General features: G+C 43.4%; 1 protein-coding gene across 1 annotated transcript in view; it reads left to right on the top strand.

Moving 5' to 3' along the window:
• The window catches only part of stab1 (stabilin 1), a 259880-nt gene that overhangs the window by 193941 nt on the left and 44844 nt on the right, over positions 1-21095 (top strand). Inside the window, exons 47-52 of the mRNA XM_055647479.1 lie at positions 1522-1625; positions 2799-2945; positions 6450-6587; positions 9267-9326; positions 13582-13758; positions 19612-19698. Of these exons, the coding sequence (XP_055503454.1) occupies positions 1522-1625; positions 2799-2945; positions 6450-6587; positions 9267-9326; positions 13582-13758; positions 19612-19698 (713 nt within the window). The remainder of the gene's footprint in view (positions 1-1521; positions 1626-2798; positions 2946-6449; positions 6588-9266; positions 9327-13581; positions 13759-19611; positions 19699-21095) is intronic.

Genomic DNA, 21095 nt, shown 5'->3' on the forward strand with positions numbered 1-21095 from the left:
ACACCCTGGACTCACTTGCTTGCCTTGCCCATCATTGCCATGGTAACGCCTGAACCAAGAGGGTCTGTGACCCTTGATGTTCAGCCTTCAACACGATAGTCCCCACCAGTAGCCGGGAAGCTACTGGAATTGGGGCTCAACACCTCCCTGTGTGCCTGGGTCCTGGACTTTCTCACCGCCAGGCCCCAGGTAGTCAAGATGGGAGGGAATACTTCGAAGTCCCTCACCCTGAGCACAGGATCGCCCCAGGGTTGCGTCCTCAGCCCCCTATGTACTCCCTGTACACACATGACTGTGTGGCTAGGTTCAGCTCCAACTCAATAATTAAGTTTGCTGATGACACTGTGGTGGTGGGCCTGATCTCAGACAACGACGAGAAGGCCTACCGGGAGGAGGTGGCTGATCTAGCACTCTGGTGCCAGGATAACAGCCTCCTCTTGAACATCAAAAAAACAAAGGAGCTGATCATGGACTTTAGGAGGGCACATCATCCGAGGACGTACACTCCATTGAGGATAAATGGGGATACTGTGGATAGGGTGAACTGTTTTAAATATCTGGGAGTCCACATCTCCGAGGATATGACATGGGCATCACAAGCCTCAGCACTCGTGAGTAAGGCAAGGCAGCGCCTTTACCACCTCAGGCAATTGAGGAAATTCAGAGTGTCTCCGAGGATCCCCCAGTGCTTCTACGCAGCGACGGTGGAAAGCATCTTGTCCGGGAACATTATCATCTGGTTTGGGAATTGCTCTGCCAAGGACAAGAAGGCTCTGCAGAGAGTAGTGCGTTCGGCCGAACGCACTATGGGAACTTCACTTGCCCCCCTGCGGGAACTATACAACAGGAGGTGCAACTCCAGAGCCAACAATATTATGGGAGACCCCTTCCACCCCTGCAACGGACTGTTCCAGCTGCTACGGTCAGGCAAACGCCTCCGTTGCCATGCAGTAAGAATGGAGAGGTTGAGAAGGAGTTTCTTCCCAGAGGCCATTCGGACTGTAAACGCCTATCTCACCAGGGACTAACTCTACTGAACGTTTTTCCTTCCATTATTTATTATGTAAAAGAAAATGTGTGTTATGATTGTGTTTATAGTTTGTTTGGTTGTTTGGTTGTTTGTCTTTTGCACAAAAGTTCACGAGCATTGCCATTTTCATTTCACTGCACATCTCGTATGTGTATGTGACAAATAAACTTGACTTGACTTGACTTGATAGGCCTTCCACTGAAATATCTACCTCCGTCCATTCCCCCCAGTTCACCTCTTACTCAAGATGGCGACAGGTGATCTAATGCTATATGCACGCCAAAATTATCCAACTCCTGTTACACAAACCAAATTAAAATTCAAGTTCTAGTTCAAAGTGAGTTTATTGTCATGTGTCCCTGATAGGACAATGAAATTCTTTCTTTGCTTCAGCACAACAGAACATAGTAGGCATTGACTACAGAACAGATCAGTGTAACCGTATACCATTATATAAATATATACACATATATATATACAATTCTCATTAGACTTCATCTCAGGCCTGGTGATTGGTGTACTTGAATATCTCTTCGGTTCAAAAGGGCCGTTCACTGTGTTTGTGCCAAAACACAGCGCACTTTCTCAAACCACGGTAGCTGCATCAACCGCTTCTGAAATATAGGTGGGCACGTAACAAATGAAATCGAGATCCAAAATCTGCTCATATTGAAGTCAGAAGCCAAAGTCAATGCACAAAGGTCCTACATTGCATGTCCACGGTGTATAATAAACAACCTCTAACGTTTGTCAATTGAGTTTAATGAGTTATCTGAAATCTATAAATGTTGCATGCTATACCCACAGGAAGGCGTGTGGAACTTGTCCAGTGTAACTTGCTATGATTCAGAGCAGGGTTTATACACTTTCATTATATTTTGCTGACCATTACTTGATCAATCACCGTATTCTCATTAAGTCTGGGAATTCTACAAGACCATGCAGCCACTGAAATCTTGAGATATTCAGGATGTTCCCAGATGGTCATCGGACAAAATACAGTGCGGTGATGCTCATGAATCCTTGAGACAGTCAGGGACCTAAAGGCAGAGCGGCACTCCCAATGGACCCAGTTCCCATTACCAGTTACTGCTGACTATGTTGGTCAAGCAACAAGCAACACAGGCAACATCTTTGGCTTATTGTACTCCATCAGCACCCCTGATCAGATGCTGTCCCCAGACTAAACATTTGCTTGAAGCTCTCGGAAGCAAAGTGTTGCCGTTACTTCACCCTAACAGTAGGACTTGGCATGTGGCCAGTGTCCGTTGGAAAATCACCATTGACCATATTTAGTTTAGTTTAGTTTAGAGATACAGCGCAGAAACAGTCCGAGTCCATGCCCCACCAACGATCACCTAATACATTAGCACGACCCTACATGCACTAGGGCCAATTTACAATTTTAATGAAGCCAATTAACCTACAAAGCTGAACGTCTTTTGGAGTGTGGGAGGAAACCGCAGCACGCCGGAGAAAATCCACACAGGTCACGGGGAGAACGTACAAACGTCATACAGACAGCACCCATAGTCAGGATCAAACTCAGGCCTCTGGTGCTGTAAGGCAGCAACTCTACCGTTGTGCCACCATGCCGCGTAAAACGGTGAGAAATTCATCCTCACTTTATCGACTGATGAACAATGTGAAGAATGATCAAACGTCTTCATTTTGTATCGCCCTTGACTTCCTTGTTCTGAATTCTTGACGTACAGTTCCTGAATCTTCTGCAAACAACCTAACCGTTGTCCAATTAACTTCCTAACAGATAGAAAAATGGGAATCGAGTGGTTTGATAAAAGACCTACTTCGGTATCACATAGTCGGCTGTGGAGAACTGTCAGAAACTGAACTAAAGGAGCAGACTGCCCTCGTTGCCTTATCTGGGAACACCATTCAAATCTCCTCAAAAGAGGTATGTGTGTCTGTACTTGAGAACATGCCAAAGGATGTCTGTACGGGTACCCAGTGCTATCTTGTTGGATATAAATCCGCGCTACACGATATTCCTTACAAAGTGTGTCTATACTGCTGGAATTCCCTAGGAAGATGTAACACAAGATAGTCTCAGGAAAGAAATCTGTATCACAGGATACTCCCAGGGAACATATCTTTTGGAAGATACATGTACTACTGCATAGCTTTTAGGATATGGGGCGTCACTTCAGGATATACATGTCTGAACTTCAGGATATGCCCAGGAAGTGTGAGTGTGTGAGTAATAAGAGTGATCCCAGAAGTGTGTCTATGCTACGGGATATTTCCAGGATGTGTACATGCCCTATGGTCAATCCTTCAGGAAGTGAGACTGTACTATAGAATTTCTCACATCAAGTGTGTCTGTCCTTCAGGGTTATGTGTCTAAAATGCAGGATATTTGCAGGAAGTGTGACTGTATCACAGGATATTCCCACTGTGTGCATCTGTAACAAGGTATATCCTGTAGGAAGTGTATTGCAGAATTTCCCCACAGGTAATGTGTCTTTATTTCAGAACATTGATTGGGATCAGTGAACTTATTTCAAGATATCCAGCCTGAAGTCTGTCTGTACTTTAGGATATCCCGCACAGGATATCTGTGCCACAGGATATCTATACCACAGGATTCGCCCAAAAACTATGAGTCCCCCGGGTAATGTGACGGTATCACAAGGCATCCCCAGTTGTGTCTCTGTATGACAGGATATCTCTCAGAAAGTGTATGTTAACTTCAGACTAATCCATAGGTTATGTGTGTACTACAGGAGATTCCCAGGGTGTGCATCAGGATATCCTTTGGGATGTTTAAGAAGGAACTGCAGATGGTGGAGAATCGAAGGTACACAAAAAAGCTGGAGAAACTCAGCGGGTACAGCAGCATCGATGGAGCGAAGGAAATAGGCAACGTTTCGGGCCGAAACCCTTCTTCAGACTGATCGGGGGCGGGGGTGGGCGGGGACAAGAAAGGAAAAAGGAGGAGGAGCCTGAAGGCTGGGGGATGGGAGGAGACAGCAGGGGGACTGAGGAAGGGGAGGAGACAGCAAGGACTAACAAAATTGGGAGAAACATTGCCTATTTCCTTCGCTCCATAGATGCTGCTGCACCTGCTGAGTTTCTCCAGCTTTTTTGTGTATCCTTTGGGATGTGTGTGTTTATTTCAAGGTACTGCAGGGTACAAGTCATGTGTTTTCTCCCAGAGACTGTGATTATACTACAAGATATCTTGCATGATCTCATAGTGTCATTTCAAAAAGTCTTTATCTTTTCATTTTCTTCATTTGTTTATTTCTCCTATTTTCTTCATGCCACCAACAAATAGGTCAGTTGTGAGAAAGCTGGAGCTAAATTAGCATCGACGTACATAACCTCATGGTGTAATTGACTCAGTTATGTCCAGGGTTGCAGAGCTGCCGGAGTTCACCGGAACGCCGCTCCGGCTCCCCAAAAGAACAACAGCCGGAATTTTAACTAGCGGGTGTGTGGTCGGGGCAACCTGGTTGAAAGACTGGGATGGGGAAGACCCATCACTACTGAGGTTCCCTGTTTGAGGTGGGTCGGGGGGGGTGGGGGGCAATATGACCCAGCAGAGTCAGACCACGTGCTGTGTGTATCGTGGAGGTTGTGGGCCTGGTGCTGAGCCAGAGGTGACGGCTATGGCCCGCTGGTGGCTGGTGGAGAGGCCAGTTATACACTGAGATGTAGTGAAGGCTATAATCTTGTTTGACCCTCTTGGGAAACGAGCTTGACCCCCCCCCCCCCCCCCCAAGGAAATCCTGGAATGACACCGTGATGGACAACTCCGGCACCTAAATAATTAGCACTGCAACACTGGTTATTTCTGGCATATTCAGAACTGCCTAACCCTTTATTCTCTTTACAGTGGCACCTTAAATGTGATATTTAGATCCAACAGTGCAACACAGACAATGTCAACACAAATGGGTGGATTATATATCATTTGCATTGTGCTGAAAGATAATTTTATGTTTATTCCCAAGTACATCTTAGTGTAATACAGATATTTAAGTGAATTTCACTTAGTGAACAGTGGAGTAAACAGTAAGAACCAGTTCGTAAAAAGTAAGTGTATGAGGGAACTGCAGATACTGGTTTAAACTAAAGACAAACTCAGCGGGACAGGAAGCATCTCTGCAGAGGAGGAATGGGTGACTTTTCGGGTCGAGAACCTCTTGCAACATCTCAACCTGAAACGTCACTCATTCCTTCGCTCCAGAGATGCTGCCTGTCCCGCTGAGTTACTCCAGCATTTTAGTAAAAAGCAAGTCTGGTTATTGATGGAAAAGATGTGTCCATTCCACCATAGCCCACTGAGAAACAATAGACTATAGACAATGGGTGCAGGAGTAGGCCTTTCGGCCCTTCGGCCCTTCGATGTGATCCTGGCTGATCATCCCCAATCAGTACCCCGTTCCTGCCATCACCATGTCATCTGACTCCGCTATCTTTAAGAGCCCTATCTAGCTCGCTCTTGTAAGTATCCAGTGAACCGGCCTCCACCACCCTGAGGCAGAGAATTCCACAGACTCACAATTCTGTGTGAAAAAGTGTTTCCTCATCTCTGTTCTAAATGGCTTACCCCTTATTCTTAAACTGTGGCCCCTGGTTCTGGACTCGCCCAACATCGGGAACATGTTTCTGCCTCTAGCGTGTCCAAACCCTTAATAATCTTATATGTTTCAATAAGATCCTCTCTCATCCTTCTAAATTCCAGAGTATACTAGCCCGGCCGTTCCATTCTCTCAGCATATGACAGTCCCGCCATCCCGTAAATTAACCTTGTAAACCTACGCTGCACTACCTCAATAGCAAGAATGTCCTTCCTCAAATTAGGGGACCAATTTTGCACACAATACCCCAGGTGTGGTCTCACTAGGGCCCTGTACGACTGCAGAAGGATCTCTTTGCTCCTCTATTCAACTCCTCTCGTCATAAGGGCCAACATGCCATTCGCTTTCTTCACTGCCTGCTGTACCTGCATGCTTACTTTCATTGCCTGATGAACAAGGACCCCCAGATACCATTGTACCTTTCATCCTTCTAAATTCCCGTGTATACAAGCCCAGCCGCTCCATTCTCTCAGCATATGACAGTCCCGCCATCCCAGGAATTAACCTTGCACACATTAACGCAGCACTCCCTCAATAGTAAGAATGTCCTTCCTCAAATTAGGGGACCAAAACTGCACACAATACTCCAGGTGTGGTCTCACCAGGGCTCTATACAACTGCAGAAGGACTTTTTTGCTCCGATACACAACTCCTCTTGTTACGAAGGCCAACATGCCATTCGCAAACAAAATGCCTGGATTCCTCCTTTCCAATGATTTTCCACCTTTGTAGAATAAAGAGATCGAACATTTAAATACTGATCTACTCTGAATATGATATTGTTTGAAGTATGTGTGTTTTTTTTTTAATAGAATGTAATTTATTTGAATGGCGATGCCCAAATTATCACAACAAATTACATCACAGCAAATGGGATTATCCATTACATCAACAAAGTTTTGGTTCCATTCAAATTGAAGCCTAACATGCAAATATCCACATCATCTCAGGTAGGTTTCTACTTCGATATTCATCCCTGGAAATAAACGTTAATCCGTGTAGAACCTGAAATAAAAGCAGAAAATGCTGCTGCTTCTCTGAAGGTCAGGCAGCATCTGTGAAAAAGATTACAATTACAATTTCAGGTTCTGATGAAAATTCAACTTTGATTCTCCCTCAACTGATGCTGCCTGACCTGCTGCAGAGTAGCAAACTTGGATAATTTTTTAAATGGTCGTATTTTTATTGTTAAGTATTACTTTATTAAAACCAAAACAATGTTCTACGGAGAAAATCATCCAAGTTTGTCCGACGTCTTCTTATAGCACAGTGGTGCAGCGGTAGAGTTGCTGCCTTACAATGCCAGGGACTTGGGTTTGTACCTGACTATGGGTGCTGTCTGTATGGAGTTTGTACGTTCCCCCTATGACGACATTGGTTTTCTCTGGGTCCTCCGGTTTGCTCCCACACTCCAAAGACATACGGATTTGAAAGATGAATGGCTTCGGTAAAATTGTAAATAGTCCCTAGTCAATTGGACAGTGTTAGTGTATCATTGGTCGGCGTGGACACGGTGTGCCAAAGAGCCTGTTTACGTGCTGTATCTCTAGAGTCTAAACCCTAAGAGCTAATACCTGAGCTGGTCTGAGTGCAGGTATATGGGACTAGGTGAGAGTAAGTGTTCGGCACGGACTAGAAGGGCCGAGATGGCCTGTTTCCGTGCTGTAATTGTTATATGGTTAATACCCTCCAAGCCAGGTATTCTGGTAAACCTCTACTGCACACTGTCCACCTTCTTCCTGTAATGGGGCAACTTGAACTGAACTCCAAATGCAAAGTTTTGTAAAGCTGCAGTATGACTTCCTGACTCTTATACTCAATTCCCCAACCAATGAAACCAAAAACAGTTAGGCAGAAGGAAAATATTTGCACTTGAATGTCATCTTTACCATGCAATCTACTGCTGTTGATCTGAGCCAGGCCAGCAATTCTGTATCTTGCCGTTGATGTTTAATGTTGCTGGGATGGGTTTCCATTCCTGATGGCTAGAGAATAATGTGGTCCTACAGGCAAACACATTGCTAGCATTTATTTCAAGAGGGCTAGAATAGAAAAACATTGTTGTAATGATGAGGCTCTATAAGGTGCTGGTCAGGCTGCATTTGGAGTATTGTGAGCAAATCTCGGCCCAATATCTGAGGAAAGCTGGCTCGGGAGAAGGTCCAGAGGAGGTTAACAAGAATAATCCCAGGAATGAATGGGTTAACATACGATAAGCATTTGATGGACCTGTATTTGCTGGAGTATAGAAGAATGAGGTGGGAGCTCATTGAAACTTATCGAATACTGAAAGGCTTGGATTAAGTGGATGTGAAGAGGATGTTTCCACTAGTGGGAGAGTCTAGCACTAGAGGTCATAGCCTCAGAATTAATGGACGTTCTTTTAAGAAGGAGATGAGAAGGAATTTATTTAGTCAGAGGTTGGTGAATCTATTGAGTTCTTTGCCACAGAAGTCTGGGGAGGCCAAGTCAATGGATATTTTTAAGGCAGAGATAGATAAAATCTTGATTAGTACGGGTGTCAGGGGTTATGGGGAGAAGGCAGGAGAATGGGGTTAGAAGGGAGAGATAGATTAGCCATGATTGCATGGCGGAGTAGACCTGATGGGCCAAATGGCCTAATTCTGCTCCTATAGAAACATAGACATAGAAAATAGGTGCAGGGGTAGGCCATTCGGCCCTTCGAGCCTGCACCGCCATTCAATATGATCATGGCTGATCATCCAACTCAGTATCCTGTACCTGCCTTCTCTCCATACCCCCTGATCCCCTTTAGCCATAAGGGCCACATCTAACTCCCTCTTAAATATAGCCAATGAACTGGCCTCAACTACCTCCTGTGGCAGAGAATTCCAGAGATTCACCACTCTGTGTGAAAAATGTTTTCCTCATCTCGGTCCTAAAAGACTTCCCCCTTATCCTTAAACTGTGACCCCTTGTTCTGGACTTCCCCAACATCGGAAACAATCTTCCTGCATACAGCCTGTCCAACCCCTTAAGAATTTTGTAAGTTTCTATAAGATCCCCCCTCAATCTTCTAAATTCTAGCGAATACAAACCGAGTCTATCCAGTCTTTCTTCATATGAATGCCCTGACTATCACTTACGACCTTACACCTTACATCTTCCATACCATTCAGAGATTTCTTGGTACCCATCAGAACTGGTATCTTTCCAGGTCTGTGCTCTGTATAAAGTTGGTGCCACATTAAGGATTGACCCACAAGGGGGTTCAAAGTGTCCTTGTAACCTGTTGAGTCATGAAGGTGAACACCTCTCCAAGACTGGCCCCCCCAGCCATCTGATTACAACATGGGGCAAACTGTAAACTGGGTTTATTGTGAAAGACAGAACTGCAGATGCTGGTTTACACCAAAGATAGACACAAAATGCCAGATTAACTCAGTGGGTCAGGCAGCATCTCTGGATAAATAGGAAAGGTGACGTTTTGGGTCAGAACCCTTTATCAGACATGTTGATGGGAAGAACATACAAGTTAGTGCATCAGAACATAGCCCATGTTAAGATGTGCTTAGTTTGTGTTATAGATCTATACATGAGGGGAAAAAATGATTTAAAAAACTGTTCTTGGATTTTTTTTAATTAAACTTGTTTTTCTTCATTTACAGTCTAGTCTCACCACTGTTGCAAGTGAAAATGGATACAAAATATTTAGTAATTTGATTAAGGTAAGCCCAATTTTATAACATTGGTGGTGCTGCTGCTCTTGGTGGGTTGGTGTTGGGTTGGATTGGTGTAACACTTTGTTGAGTCCTCACTGTCCTGAGGCATCTGCTCCTTGAATGCTATCTCCACCCCGGATGCAGAACAATTTTGCCCTGTGAATGACCGTATGGAGATCCTGACTGCAAACTAACCTCTTCTTGGAGCTGGAGTGTCTGGGTCTATGCTGATGGCTGGATAGTTGAAAATAAATGATGGTGTGTCTTCACCTTCATTAGCTTCCTGTTCTGCTGCTGCTGCTGTAGAACATTGAATACAAAACACCATCGCAGTAGCCCTTTTAGAATGTCCTATGCTGACCATGATCGCATAGAAACATAGAAATTACAGCCATTCGGCCCTTCGACCCGCAATGTCATGGCTGATCATCCACTCAGTATCCCGTACCTGCCAATTGAAATCTCCCATACCCCCTGATCCCTTTAGCCACAATTCCCCATCTTCCCTCTTAATTATAGCCACTGGCCTGACTACCCTCTGGCAGATGTTCTGAGATCACCACTCTTCTGTGTCATTCTTCTCATCTCACTAAAGGATTTTCATCCTTAAACTGTGACCCCCTGGACTTCCCCAACATCGGGAGCATCTTACTGCATCAACTGTCCTACCCCTTAAGAATTTTTTAAGTTTCTATAAGATCCCCTCTCTTCCTAAATCTAAACTTTCAAACTTTCTTCATAAGACAGTCCTGCTCCCAGGAATCATTTTAAACGTCTCTGCACTCCCTCTATTCCTCAGATTAGGAGACCAAAATGTACGCAATACTCCAGGTGGGGAAAAGAAGTAGAACTACTCAAATCCTTTTGCAATGAAAGCTAACATACCATTCGCTTTCTTTATGCCCTATGCATGCCTACCTTCACGGACTGGTTCATGACATCCAGGTCTCATCTTCCCCCTTTTCCTAGTCAGCCACACAAAATAATAGTTGTTTTTCAAACTAAGGTCCACATGAGGTTAAATTGAAATCTCCCTCTCCATTTCCCTCCATTCATTGCTGTGTATGTCTAATGCTCAAATGCTTATTTGGGAACTTCCCTGGTGCACATACTCAAACTCTCTTAAAATAAATTGCACCCTCTCCACTGCTCTCATTTTAAACCATCCTTCCAATGTACGTGGGGGAAAAAGACGATGGAGAACTGATAATTTTACAGAATCCCTTCTCCAACGATCCTTGGCACAAACCAAGTTTTTTAAGGTAGGTTATAAAGCCTTAACATTACTCTCAATGCGGGAACATCCTGGTGAACATCTTCTGCACCCTCTCCAAAGCCTCCACATCCTTCCAATACGGCAAGGATGAGAACTGCACAAAATATTCTGAACTTGTCCAAACCAAAATGTTGTATTATGCAGCTGTAACATTACTTCCCAAAGCAGAAACCTCGCTACCTGTTTAGCCAGGTTCCTGAGTGTCTGAGAGGTGAAAGATGTCAGGGAATGATTGTAACGAGGGTAAGATTGGGGGGGGGGGATGAGGGGTGTATGTTCCTACCATCTACGATTTGGGCATCTGAAGAAATTGTAGGGATGAGATTGATGTGAGTAGTAGGATGAGATATGGGAACCTTCCATGGGGTGGCTGGTTCAAACAATGCAATTCATGGGACAATTTAGTATGATGCAATAAAAATGCCATGTTTAAATTAAGGCCAACTGTTATGGACAATTTAGTATGATGCAATAAAAATGGTGCCATGTTTAAATTAGTCGGGGCCATTTGGTGTATGGAATTAAAAAATTAATATCCGGAGTCTCATTCAGAATATGGTGATTTGCACGAGGGTAGTTGAGGCCAGTTCATTGTCCCATATTTAAGAGGGAGTTAGTTAGATGTGGCCCTTGTGGCTAACAATCAGGGGGTATGGAGAGAAGGCAGGTACGGGATACTGAGTTGGATGATCAGCCTTGGTCATATGAATGGCTTAGGCTCGAAGGGCCGTAGGCCTACTCCTGCACCTAATTTCCTATGTTTCTACGTTACACCTGCTACGTTACATGCCTTGTCGATCGTTCGGCTACATTGTGAGTTGTTTCCTCTGTTGCTCTTGATGGAAATGAAAAAACGGGATGTGTTTTCCGCTCAGCAGCCAGCCCCCAATGATGGGGTCAGGTTGAGAAGGCATCCAAGTTGGAAATGATTGATTTTCTGGGACTCGTATCAGAGGGGATCAGTAGCAAGCATACTTGGGACCTCTTAGGAATTGCTTCATTTCTGGTATGAGCCTAGACCCACAAGTTGGAAAGTCATGGAAACATAGAAACATAGAAAATATGTGCAGGAGGAGGCCATTCGGCCCTTCGAGCCAGCACCGTCATTCATTGTGATCATGGCTGATCGTCCCCTATCAATAACCCGTGCCTGCCTTCTCCCCATATCCCTTGACTCCACTAGCCCCTAGAGCTCCATCTAACTCTCTCTTAAATCCATCCAGTGACTTGGCCTCCACTGCCCTCTGTGGCAGGGAATTCCATAAAGTCACGTCAAAAATGCAGTTGCTGGAACTAACAACAGAACATGGTAGCAATGCTCGCCAGGACAGGCAGCATCCGTGGAAAGAGAAGCAGAGTTAACATTTCAGATCAAAAATTATTAATTTGAAGTCTTCTTTGACCTGAAACATTGACTTGATTTCTCTTTCCATCTCATGGTGCCTGACTGAATAATGAAAGGCATATATAGAGCGGACAAGTAATAATAGGCCTAGTTAGAGCACAGCCTCAGAGTAAAAGGATGTACCATTAGAATGAAGATGAGGAGGAATTACTTTAGCCAGAGGGTAGACAAAAATGCTGGAGAAACTCAGCGGGTGAGGCAGCATCTATGGAGCTAAGGAATAGGCGACGTTTCGGGTCGAGGCCCTCCATCTTTAGCCAGAAGGTGGCAAGTCTGGAATGTATTGCCACAGACTGCTTTGGAGGCCAGTCATTAGGTTACAGAGATAGGTTGAATAAGTTAGGTCTTTATTCTCTGGAGCGCAGAAGGTTAAGGGGGGATTTGATAGAGGTCTTTAAAATGATGAGAGGGATAGATAGAGTTGATGTGGACAAGCTTTTTCCTTTGAGAACAGGGAAGATTCAAACGAGAGGACATGACTTCAGAATTAAGGGACAGAAGTTTAGGGGCAATATGAGGGGGAACTTCTTTACTCAGAGAGTGGTAGCGGTGTGGAATGAGCTTCCAGTGGAAGTGGTGGAGGCAGGTTCATTGGTATCATTTAAAAATAAATTGGATAGGCATATGGATGAGAAGGGAATGGAGGGTTATAGTATGAGTGCAGGCAGGTGGGACTAAGGGAAAAAAAGTTGTTCGGCACGGACTTGTAGGGCCGAGATGGCCTGTTTCCGTGCTGTAATTGTTATATGGTTATTAGGTGTTTTTAAAGTAGAGGTTGATAGGTTCTTGATTGGTAAGGGTGTCAAAGGTCATGGGGAGAAGGCAGAAGAATGGGGTGGAGAGCAAAAGATAGATCAGCCATGATCGAATGGTGGAGCAGACTTTATGAGCCAAATGGCCTAATTCTGCTCCTATGTATTATAACCTTATGGTCTTATAGACCTGCTGAGCATTTTCAACATTTGCTGTTTTTACTTACATTGGAAGCCCAGTTGTTGAGATCTTCTGAGAAAGCACACCAATAAGATTCAGTTCAGTCCCCCTTAGAGGATCGTACAATAGTTACCACAGAGAGGGTCATTTGGTCCATTGCATCCATGTAGGTCCTTGGTGCTGTTAGCTGGCCAAGGATGCAGAGAATAATATCATGTGCTCTAAGCCAAACTGTTATTGTTCACAAAGGGAGAACTGCTGTTAGTTGACTTGAGATGAAACCTGTTTTTAATCTATATGTAAAATAAAAACATCACAATAATTCATATCTGGTTTTGTCTCTGGAGAGTGTTTTCTGTCAATATTAAAACATTGCAGATGGGGTGTGAAATGGACAGGTTTCATACTATCAGGGGGTTCCAATAGGAGGTATTTAGTTACACAGTTATACAATTAGACTTTGGAGAGTACAGCTCATTGAAACATAACATTCATGGCCACTCACAGGAATAAGTGGAGACACTATTTGCAGCAGGATTTTTTTTAATGTTGAAGGGATTCCTCTTCAAATGTTTATTTGAAGTTTTATATTGTATTTTAATGTTCCCGTTACAGAAAACTAACCGTTAAATGTTTATTTTTCTCAGGAAACAAATCTTCTCCCTCTAATAGAAGACCCAATTCACAAACCATTCACTATGATGTGGCCAACAGATGAAGCATTTAATTCTCTTCCGAAAGAGAGGAAGGATTGGCTTTTTAATAAAAAGAACAGACACAATCTTGTGGCATACTTAAAATTCCACATGATCAGAGATTCAAAGGTATTTAAAGTCTGTGAATGTGTATAGAACCTGCAGAACGGGAGCTGGCCCTTCGGTCTACAATATCGGTGCTGAACTTGATGCTTTGATAAACTAAACTAATTTGCCTGCACATGATCCATCTCAATCCTTTCCCTGCACATTCATCTGCAAATTGTGCATCTTGTCCAGACGGGCGAACTGTTCAGAAATGCTGACTCTTGTAAAGTTATCATCAGCTTTACACAGATTTGTTCTTGAGGTCTGTTTAACATCAGCTGTTTGAAAGTTATTGTTGGTCGAAATACAATGAAAGCAAAATATTCTGGTTGCTGGAAACATGAAATATAAACATCTTGTTGAGAATGCAGAGCGCAGAGAGGAAAACCACATTCACATCTCAGATCAATGATCTCTTGGCAAAACAGAATGGTCCTTAACACTGTCTCTCCCCTGATGTTGATAGACCAAACCACATTAGTCAAAGTAGAAAATGTTACCATCATTCAAATTACATATCTATTGGTTGGGGCCAGATGTCAACAGTCTTGGTGAGACCACACCTGGAGTATTGCGTACAGTTTTGGTCTCCAACTCTGAGGAAGGACATTATTGCCATAGAGGGAGTGCAGAGACGGTTCACCAGACTGATTCCTGGGATGTCAGGACTGTCTTATGAAGAAAGACTGGATAGACTTGGTTTATACTCTAGAATTTAGGAGATTGAGAGGGGATCTTACAGAAACTTACAAAGTTCTTAAGGGGTTGGACAGGCTAGATGCAGGAAGATTGTTCCCGATGTTGGGGAAGTCCAGGACAAGGGGTCACAGCTTAAGGATAAGGGGGAAATCCTTTAAAACCGAGATGAAAAGAACTTTTTTCACACAGAGAGTGGTGAATCTCTGGAACTCTCTGCCACAGAGGGTAGTTGAGGCCAGTTCATTGGCTATATTTAAGAGGGAGTTAGATGTGGCCCTTGTGGCTAAGGGGATCATGGGGTATGGAGAGAAGGCATGTACGGGATACTGAGTTGGATGATCAGCCATGATCATATTGAATGGCGGTGCAGGCTCGAAGGGCCGAATGGCCTACTCCTGCACCTAATTTCTATGTTTCTATGTCATTTCCCTGCTCAGGCTGTGTTGAATTTGCCCAATGCTGAGGTCTGTTTTTGATCCTGCCACTGTATGTGTGTGGTGGAAGGGGTTACCCCATCTAAAGGTACGCAGTAGATCACACCATGTTGCCTGTGCTTGGGAGCAAAGATCCTATAGCGGAGCAAGATAGACCACTCCTGCTAAATGCAATGGGCTGACGTGTAGTACGCAACGGAACGGAACGGAACGTGGGCCTTATTTTCATCCATTTCTGTAACCGGACCCGACCTGAACCGACTCGCAGTGTAATCAACATTGCAGGGGAACAGTTTGTGTTAATAAATTAAATTTCTGAAAATGAGGAGAAGATTTTTACCAAATTAATTTTCACGAGGATGTTTCCGTAACCGCCTTCCGTCTCTGCACTATTATCCTATGGAATCTTTGCTGCGGAGACGGAAACCGGTTACGGAAATGGGGCCGAAAATTACCCATGAATCTGCCCATGACCGTACTACGTCTTTTTCGTTGAGTGGACCATCTTGCTCGCTATAGGATCTTTGCTTGGGAGTGTTTGGGATTGTTGTGTGGCCTCCCACATATCTATGAAATGAGAGGTATTCCGAAGTCTGCCTTGGGCTGGCCAACTGGAATGAGATCTTCTGAATCTCAGATGCCTCTAGAATGCATTTCCTCTCTCATCCATCGCATCATGGGGCATGTGATCAATTTCTAGAGTGCACCTTTACATAGGGAGGCACCTTCCTCTCCACATATACTGGCAGGATCAAACACAGAACTCACCACTGGGATACCAACCATGTTTTAGGAATAGAGAAGCCTCCAAAATGGTGCATAGAAACTATTCACGAGCTGGCATTTGAGCATAATCCCCAGGCTGTCTGCCACCTTCAACACGATTCACGCTAGGAGCTCAGCGAAAGATCTGCTGAAATTTAGACTAAAAATTAAATGTGAACTATGTTTCAGACTTCAGCAACTCCTAGATCTAGAGTATATTGGGCAGAAGAGCAAATTGCTCCTAATTAGAAATGTCCATGATGCGTTTTTTACTTTTGATTCTTCTACATCTGAAATCCCCTCCTGCTGGCCAATCTTTTCCTACTGAGTCCTGTAATTAAAAAAGTCTTGGGTAATTTTAAGGCAGGTTTCTTCCCGCAATGGAACTTGCGGCTTATAAATCTGTACCCAAAGGTAATAATCATCTGTATATAAGAGGGCCGATTCATTCATGCTGCACCCCCTGGAGCTCAAGGATTTACATAAAACGCCACTGAAATAACAATACAGAGGAACAGTCGCTCAGTCTGTTGGTATTTACTCTCCATGTAGGTGATCCTCCAGAGTATGTCCGCATTATGCTTCTTAGCCTCCTGTCCTTCAACCAGCTAACCTATTCCTAATAATCATTAATTTCACCATTTTATATCCCCCATTGATTGTTATGTTCAGAATGATAATTATCTGATTTATTTTCATAATCAGAATGATTATTAACCATCTTTGCACAAGCATTTCTCTTGTGGAATTTTTTTTACGTTTGCATTTTGCTACTGTGAATAATTAATTGTATTTACTTTCCACCTTTATTTCTTTATTCCTTATATCAGTTTGTCACTTTTGCCATTTTATTTGCATATTCCCAGCATCTGTTTCCACACTTGCCCTTTATCCGCTTGTACCCCTGTTTTCTAAGTTATTTGACTATTTACTTCCTCGTTATCCATTTTGTTGCCAGTAAGTTGCCTCTCTCCTGGTTGTGATCTATTCTAGATGCTCCTTTACACATCCTGATTTCTTCATTTTTCCCTGTTGAGGCACTTCCTCTGGGAGTAATCTGGAATCTCTCCTCTTTTATTGGTTAGGAGAATTACTGTTGTGGTAGGAAGTTTCAATTAGTAATATTGATGAAGGATATTTCTCAGACTGGGAAGAAGTTTGCAATGCCAATATTCCAAGAGTTAGTTTTGGGCTGGTTACTTTATGTAATTTTTTTTTTTTAATAATTTGGGAAAATGGAGGAGGTTTAATGAATTTGGCAGGTAATAAGAAAGTTCTCAAAGCTAATAGATGATGGTGAAGTCATGAAAAGTTTCATGTTATCATGAGATAACAAAATGAGCAGAATCATAGCAGAAAGAGTGCGGTGTAATGAAGTTTGTAAGGACCAGATCCCATCAATAATCAAGACTTGATAACTACAAATGTAGAGAAAGACTAGGTTTGCAAACACATATTCCTCAAGACGGCAAGATGAGTTGATAACATTATTTAAAATTCATGTTAATGTTTATAAATAGAAGCAGAAGATTGTTGACACTGGATTTTGCAACAAAGAAATATGCCTTTGGTTGGTGAACTGTGTGAATATCAACTGGTAGTTCTACTGATTGCCATGTGTTTAGTTTCAAAATGCCCTGGAAAGTCAGCCATTGAAATTCCCACTAGCCACTAAGAAGCCCTGGGATGTGTCCAATATTACTCTGGACTAATGTGCAACTGCATGGCATTGATTTATTTTTCATGAGAACAAATCTCAAAGCCATTGACCTCTGGGTAGCCTATTGTGCTGAGACAAGTGAAGATATTGTGCCTCATCTTGGCACTGCACCAGGAGAGAGAGAAAGACTATGAGCAAAGATAGGACCTTTATAAGGAGAATGGAAGAATTGGAACAAAGAATATAGAAACATAGAAACATAGAAATTAGGTGCAGGAGTAGGCCATTTGGCCCTTCGAGCCTGCACCCCCATTCAATATGATCATGGCTGATCATCCAACTCAGTATCCCGTACCTACCTGCCTTCTCTCCATACCCCCTGATCCCCTTAGCCACAAGGGCCACATCTAACTCCTTCTTAAATATAGCCAATGAACTGGCCTCAACTACCCTCTGTGGCAGAGAGTTCCAGAGATTCACCACTCTCTGTGTGAAAAAAGTTCTTCTCATCTCGGTTTAAAAGGATTTCCCCCTTATCCTTAAGCTGTGACCCCTTGTCCTGGACTTCCCTAACATCGGGAACAATCTTCCTGCATCTAGTCTGTCCAACCCCTTAAGAATTTTGTAAGTTTCTATAAGATCCCCTCTCAATCTCCTAAATTCTAGAGAGTATAAACCAAGTCTATCCAGTTTTTCTTCATAAGACAGTCCTGACATCCCAGTAATCAGTCTGGTGAACCTTCCCTGCTCTCCCTCTATGGCAATAATGTCCTTCCTCAGATTTTGAGACCAAAACTGTACGCAAGACTCCAGGTGTGGTCTCACCAAGACTCTGTACAACTGCAGTAGAACCTCTCTGCTCCTATACTCAAATCCTTTTGCAATGAAAGCTAACATACCATTCGCTTTCTTCACTGCCTGCTGCACCTGCATGCCTACCTTCAAGGACTGGTGTACCATGACACCCAGGTCTCGCTGCATCTCCCCCTTTCCCAATCGGCCACCATTTAGATAATAGTTTGCTTCCCCGTTTTTGCCACCAAATGGATAACCTCACATTTATCCACATTATACTGCATCTGCCAAACATTTGCCCACTCACCCAGCCTATATCCAAGTCACCTTGCAGTCTCCTAGCATCCTCCTGCCCCCCAACACTGCCCCCCAGCTTAGTGTCATCCGCAAACTTGGAGATATTGCCTTCAATTCCCTCATCCAGATCAGAAACCAGGAACTGCAGATGCTGGTTTACACAAGAAGTCACAGAGTGCTGGAGTAGCTCCGCAGGTAAGGCAGCATCTCGAGAGAATATGGATGGGTGACAGTTTGGGTTTAAGAAGGAACTGCAGATGCTAGAAAATCGAAGGTGGACAAAAATGCTGGAGAAACTCAGCGGGTGAGGCAGCATCAATGGAGTGAAGGAGAAAGGCAACGTTTTGGGTCGAGACCCTTCTTCAGACAGTTTGGGATAGGACCTTTCTTCAGAAAGAAGTATCTTGACATGGGCTTTCACAATATTGAGACATTTTGAGAGCATGGAAATGGAAAAAGTCTATCCTTTAAACGTCAGCTCCCAGAGGCCCTTGTTGGAGAGTGATCATTCCTTTCTGCACCACTAGAGGTTCCTTATTCGTATTGGTGTGGTTACCCACTGAAACTCTTCCTCCATAAAGCTTTGGCATTCCCTCAATTGTCGGATTGGCTCCAGTTCCAAGTTCTGAAATCCTGTGTTTCAGTCGTTTTAGTTGGAGAGGCTTCCTGCAGATGTGTTTGTTCAAGCCAGCATCTGTTGCTCAATGCTCCCACATCCTGCAGTAGCCACGCATCAGAGTCCCGTTCTGTGTTGCCATTATCACTACAAAGGCTGGTTAACATATAGTTAAGTTTCATGTTTATATTCTTTATCCACACAAGCATCAATTAGACAAATCCTTCCTTCTCTGTTCTCAATTCCCATTCCCTACAAATTATCATTCTTTATATACTGTGGTATCTCTGTTTCTAAGCAAGCTCTGAGCTGAGAAACCACTGGAGCTCGAGAATGTGCAATATCCTTGTTTCATGAGGAACAACATTTATTTTATCTCTCCTTTCTATCTATTCATTCTAATCTCCTGAAGAAAGGATGTCACCAAGTGCAGTTATTCTGTGTAGACTGATCCTAGTGTGTGTTGAAAATTACATGGGGAAAGTGGTCTTCACTGAATTAGAAACACTCTCAGTCCCCCCTCTATTGTCCAAAAGAAGCCACTACATTTCATAAACATTTTGAATACAGTTGCTTTGAAATGATTGTGCATTGTTGTTCCCCTGCAGACGTTAGCCGCAGACCTTCCGCTCAATAATGCCAAGAGGACAATGCAAGGATCAGTGGTTTTAGTCAGTTGCAGCCGTACCATGATTGTAAGTTTTGTGCAACACATCATTTTTTTTTTATCGAACTTGGAGAAGTGAGTGCTGTGAATGTTAAATAGTTTTCCAAATTGCAACCTAGACCAATCCTCGACAAAGTCCCTATAAATGTAAAATATTCCAGCATTGTGCTTCTTTCTGATGGTCAGTCACGACCAAGGAGGTTCCCTCTGTTGCGTGACGGTTTACTTCCGGGAACAAAGGGCAGCAAGTTCCACAAGGGAATCATTAATGAGAAAACTTGCTAACCAGAGATTTGAATTGCCTTTTAATAAACCCATGTAGTCCATGGTCACATTTGGAGTTACATTGTTAATGTTCCTAGTATTTACTGCTGGAATTTCTTTCGTCTGAATATTAATGATAATTTGTAATCAAATGTTGTTGAATTCCCCTGTATTTTTGATTTTTGATTTTTATACACCAATTGAGAGGTGAGGGGGAATGCAGGAGTTACTTGGCATTAGAGGGGTCAATATTCATGTTATTGCATGATCGTAATTATTGCTCAGCAAATTTTCCAAACCCAAATCATCAATTTTCTGAAGTTGGATTGTAATTTCCTTCCATATTTTTTTAAATCTTTTTTATAATCATTTTCCATTCATTCTTGATCTTGTGTGAAAATATAAGAAACCGCAGATGCTGGAATCCTGAGCCAAACACAAAGTACTGGAGGAACTCAGCAGGTCAGGCAGCACCTGGCGAGGGAATGGACAGGTGACTTTTCTTCAGGTTGGGACTCTTCTTCAGACTGAAGCAGGGTTTTGACCCGTTTAATCCCTTCACAGATGCTGCCTGACCCACTGAGTTCCTTCCACACTTTGTATTTTAATCTTGTATGTGTGTTACAACCATCATGTGGTCCTTGTACAATGTTTGGAATATTTAATAAGAATTATGCACTTTCCCTCTTGGTTATCTATCTGTGAGAATTGCTGAAAGTGTTTGGCTTCTCAGAGAGGTTGGCGTTCCCGCAGCTGCCAGATGAACCATCCTTTGGAACTATGCCTTGCAGCAAAGAACAAACAGAAAACAGGAAGGCCACATCATAGAGGTCACAAGATCGCCCAATGTAACCTGTCACACAAACTGAGCCTTTCGTCCTCATTTAATGCTTTAAAAATATATTTAACTAGACCAAGTGCAGACCCGTTGGGTCTGCTCCCCCAATGGTGTGATCCCCCAACCCAATATTCCACCATGCACCCGTCTCCTCCAACGGAACTGAAGCCATCCCCAAATGTAAGATTCCAGCACTCCCCTACCTCCCTCAGCAGTGGATTGAAAAAAAAATTCCAATTGCACCTCCCCTGCCTGCTGCAGCAGTGAAAAGTTCAGAGTGTTCCTGTCTTGCAACTTTGTTTCGAAGTGTGTTGGAAGCTGAT

Source organism: Leucoraja erinacea, chromosome 16, assembly GCF_028641065.1.
Source record: "Leucoraja erinacea ecotype New England chromosome 16, Leri_hhj_1, whole genome shotgun sequence".
Lineage (NCBI taxonomy): Eukaryota > Metazoa > Chordata > Chondrichthyes > Rajiformes > Rajidae > Leucoraja > Leucoraja erinaceus.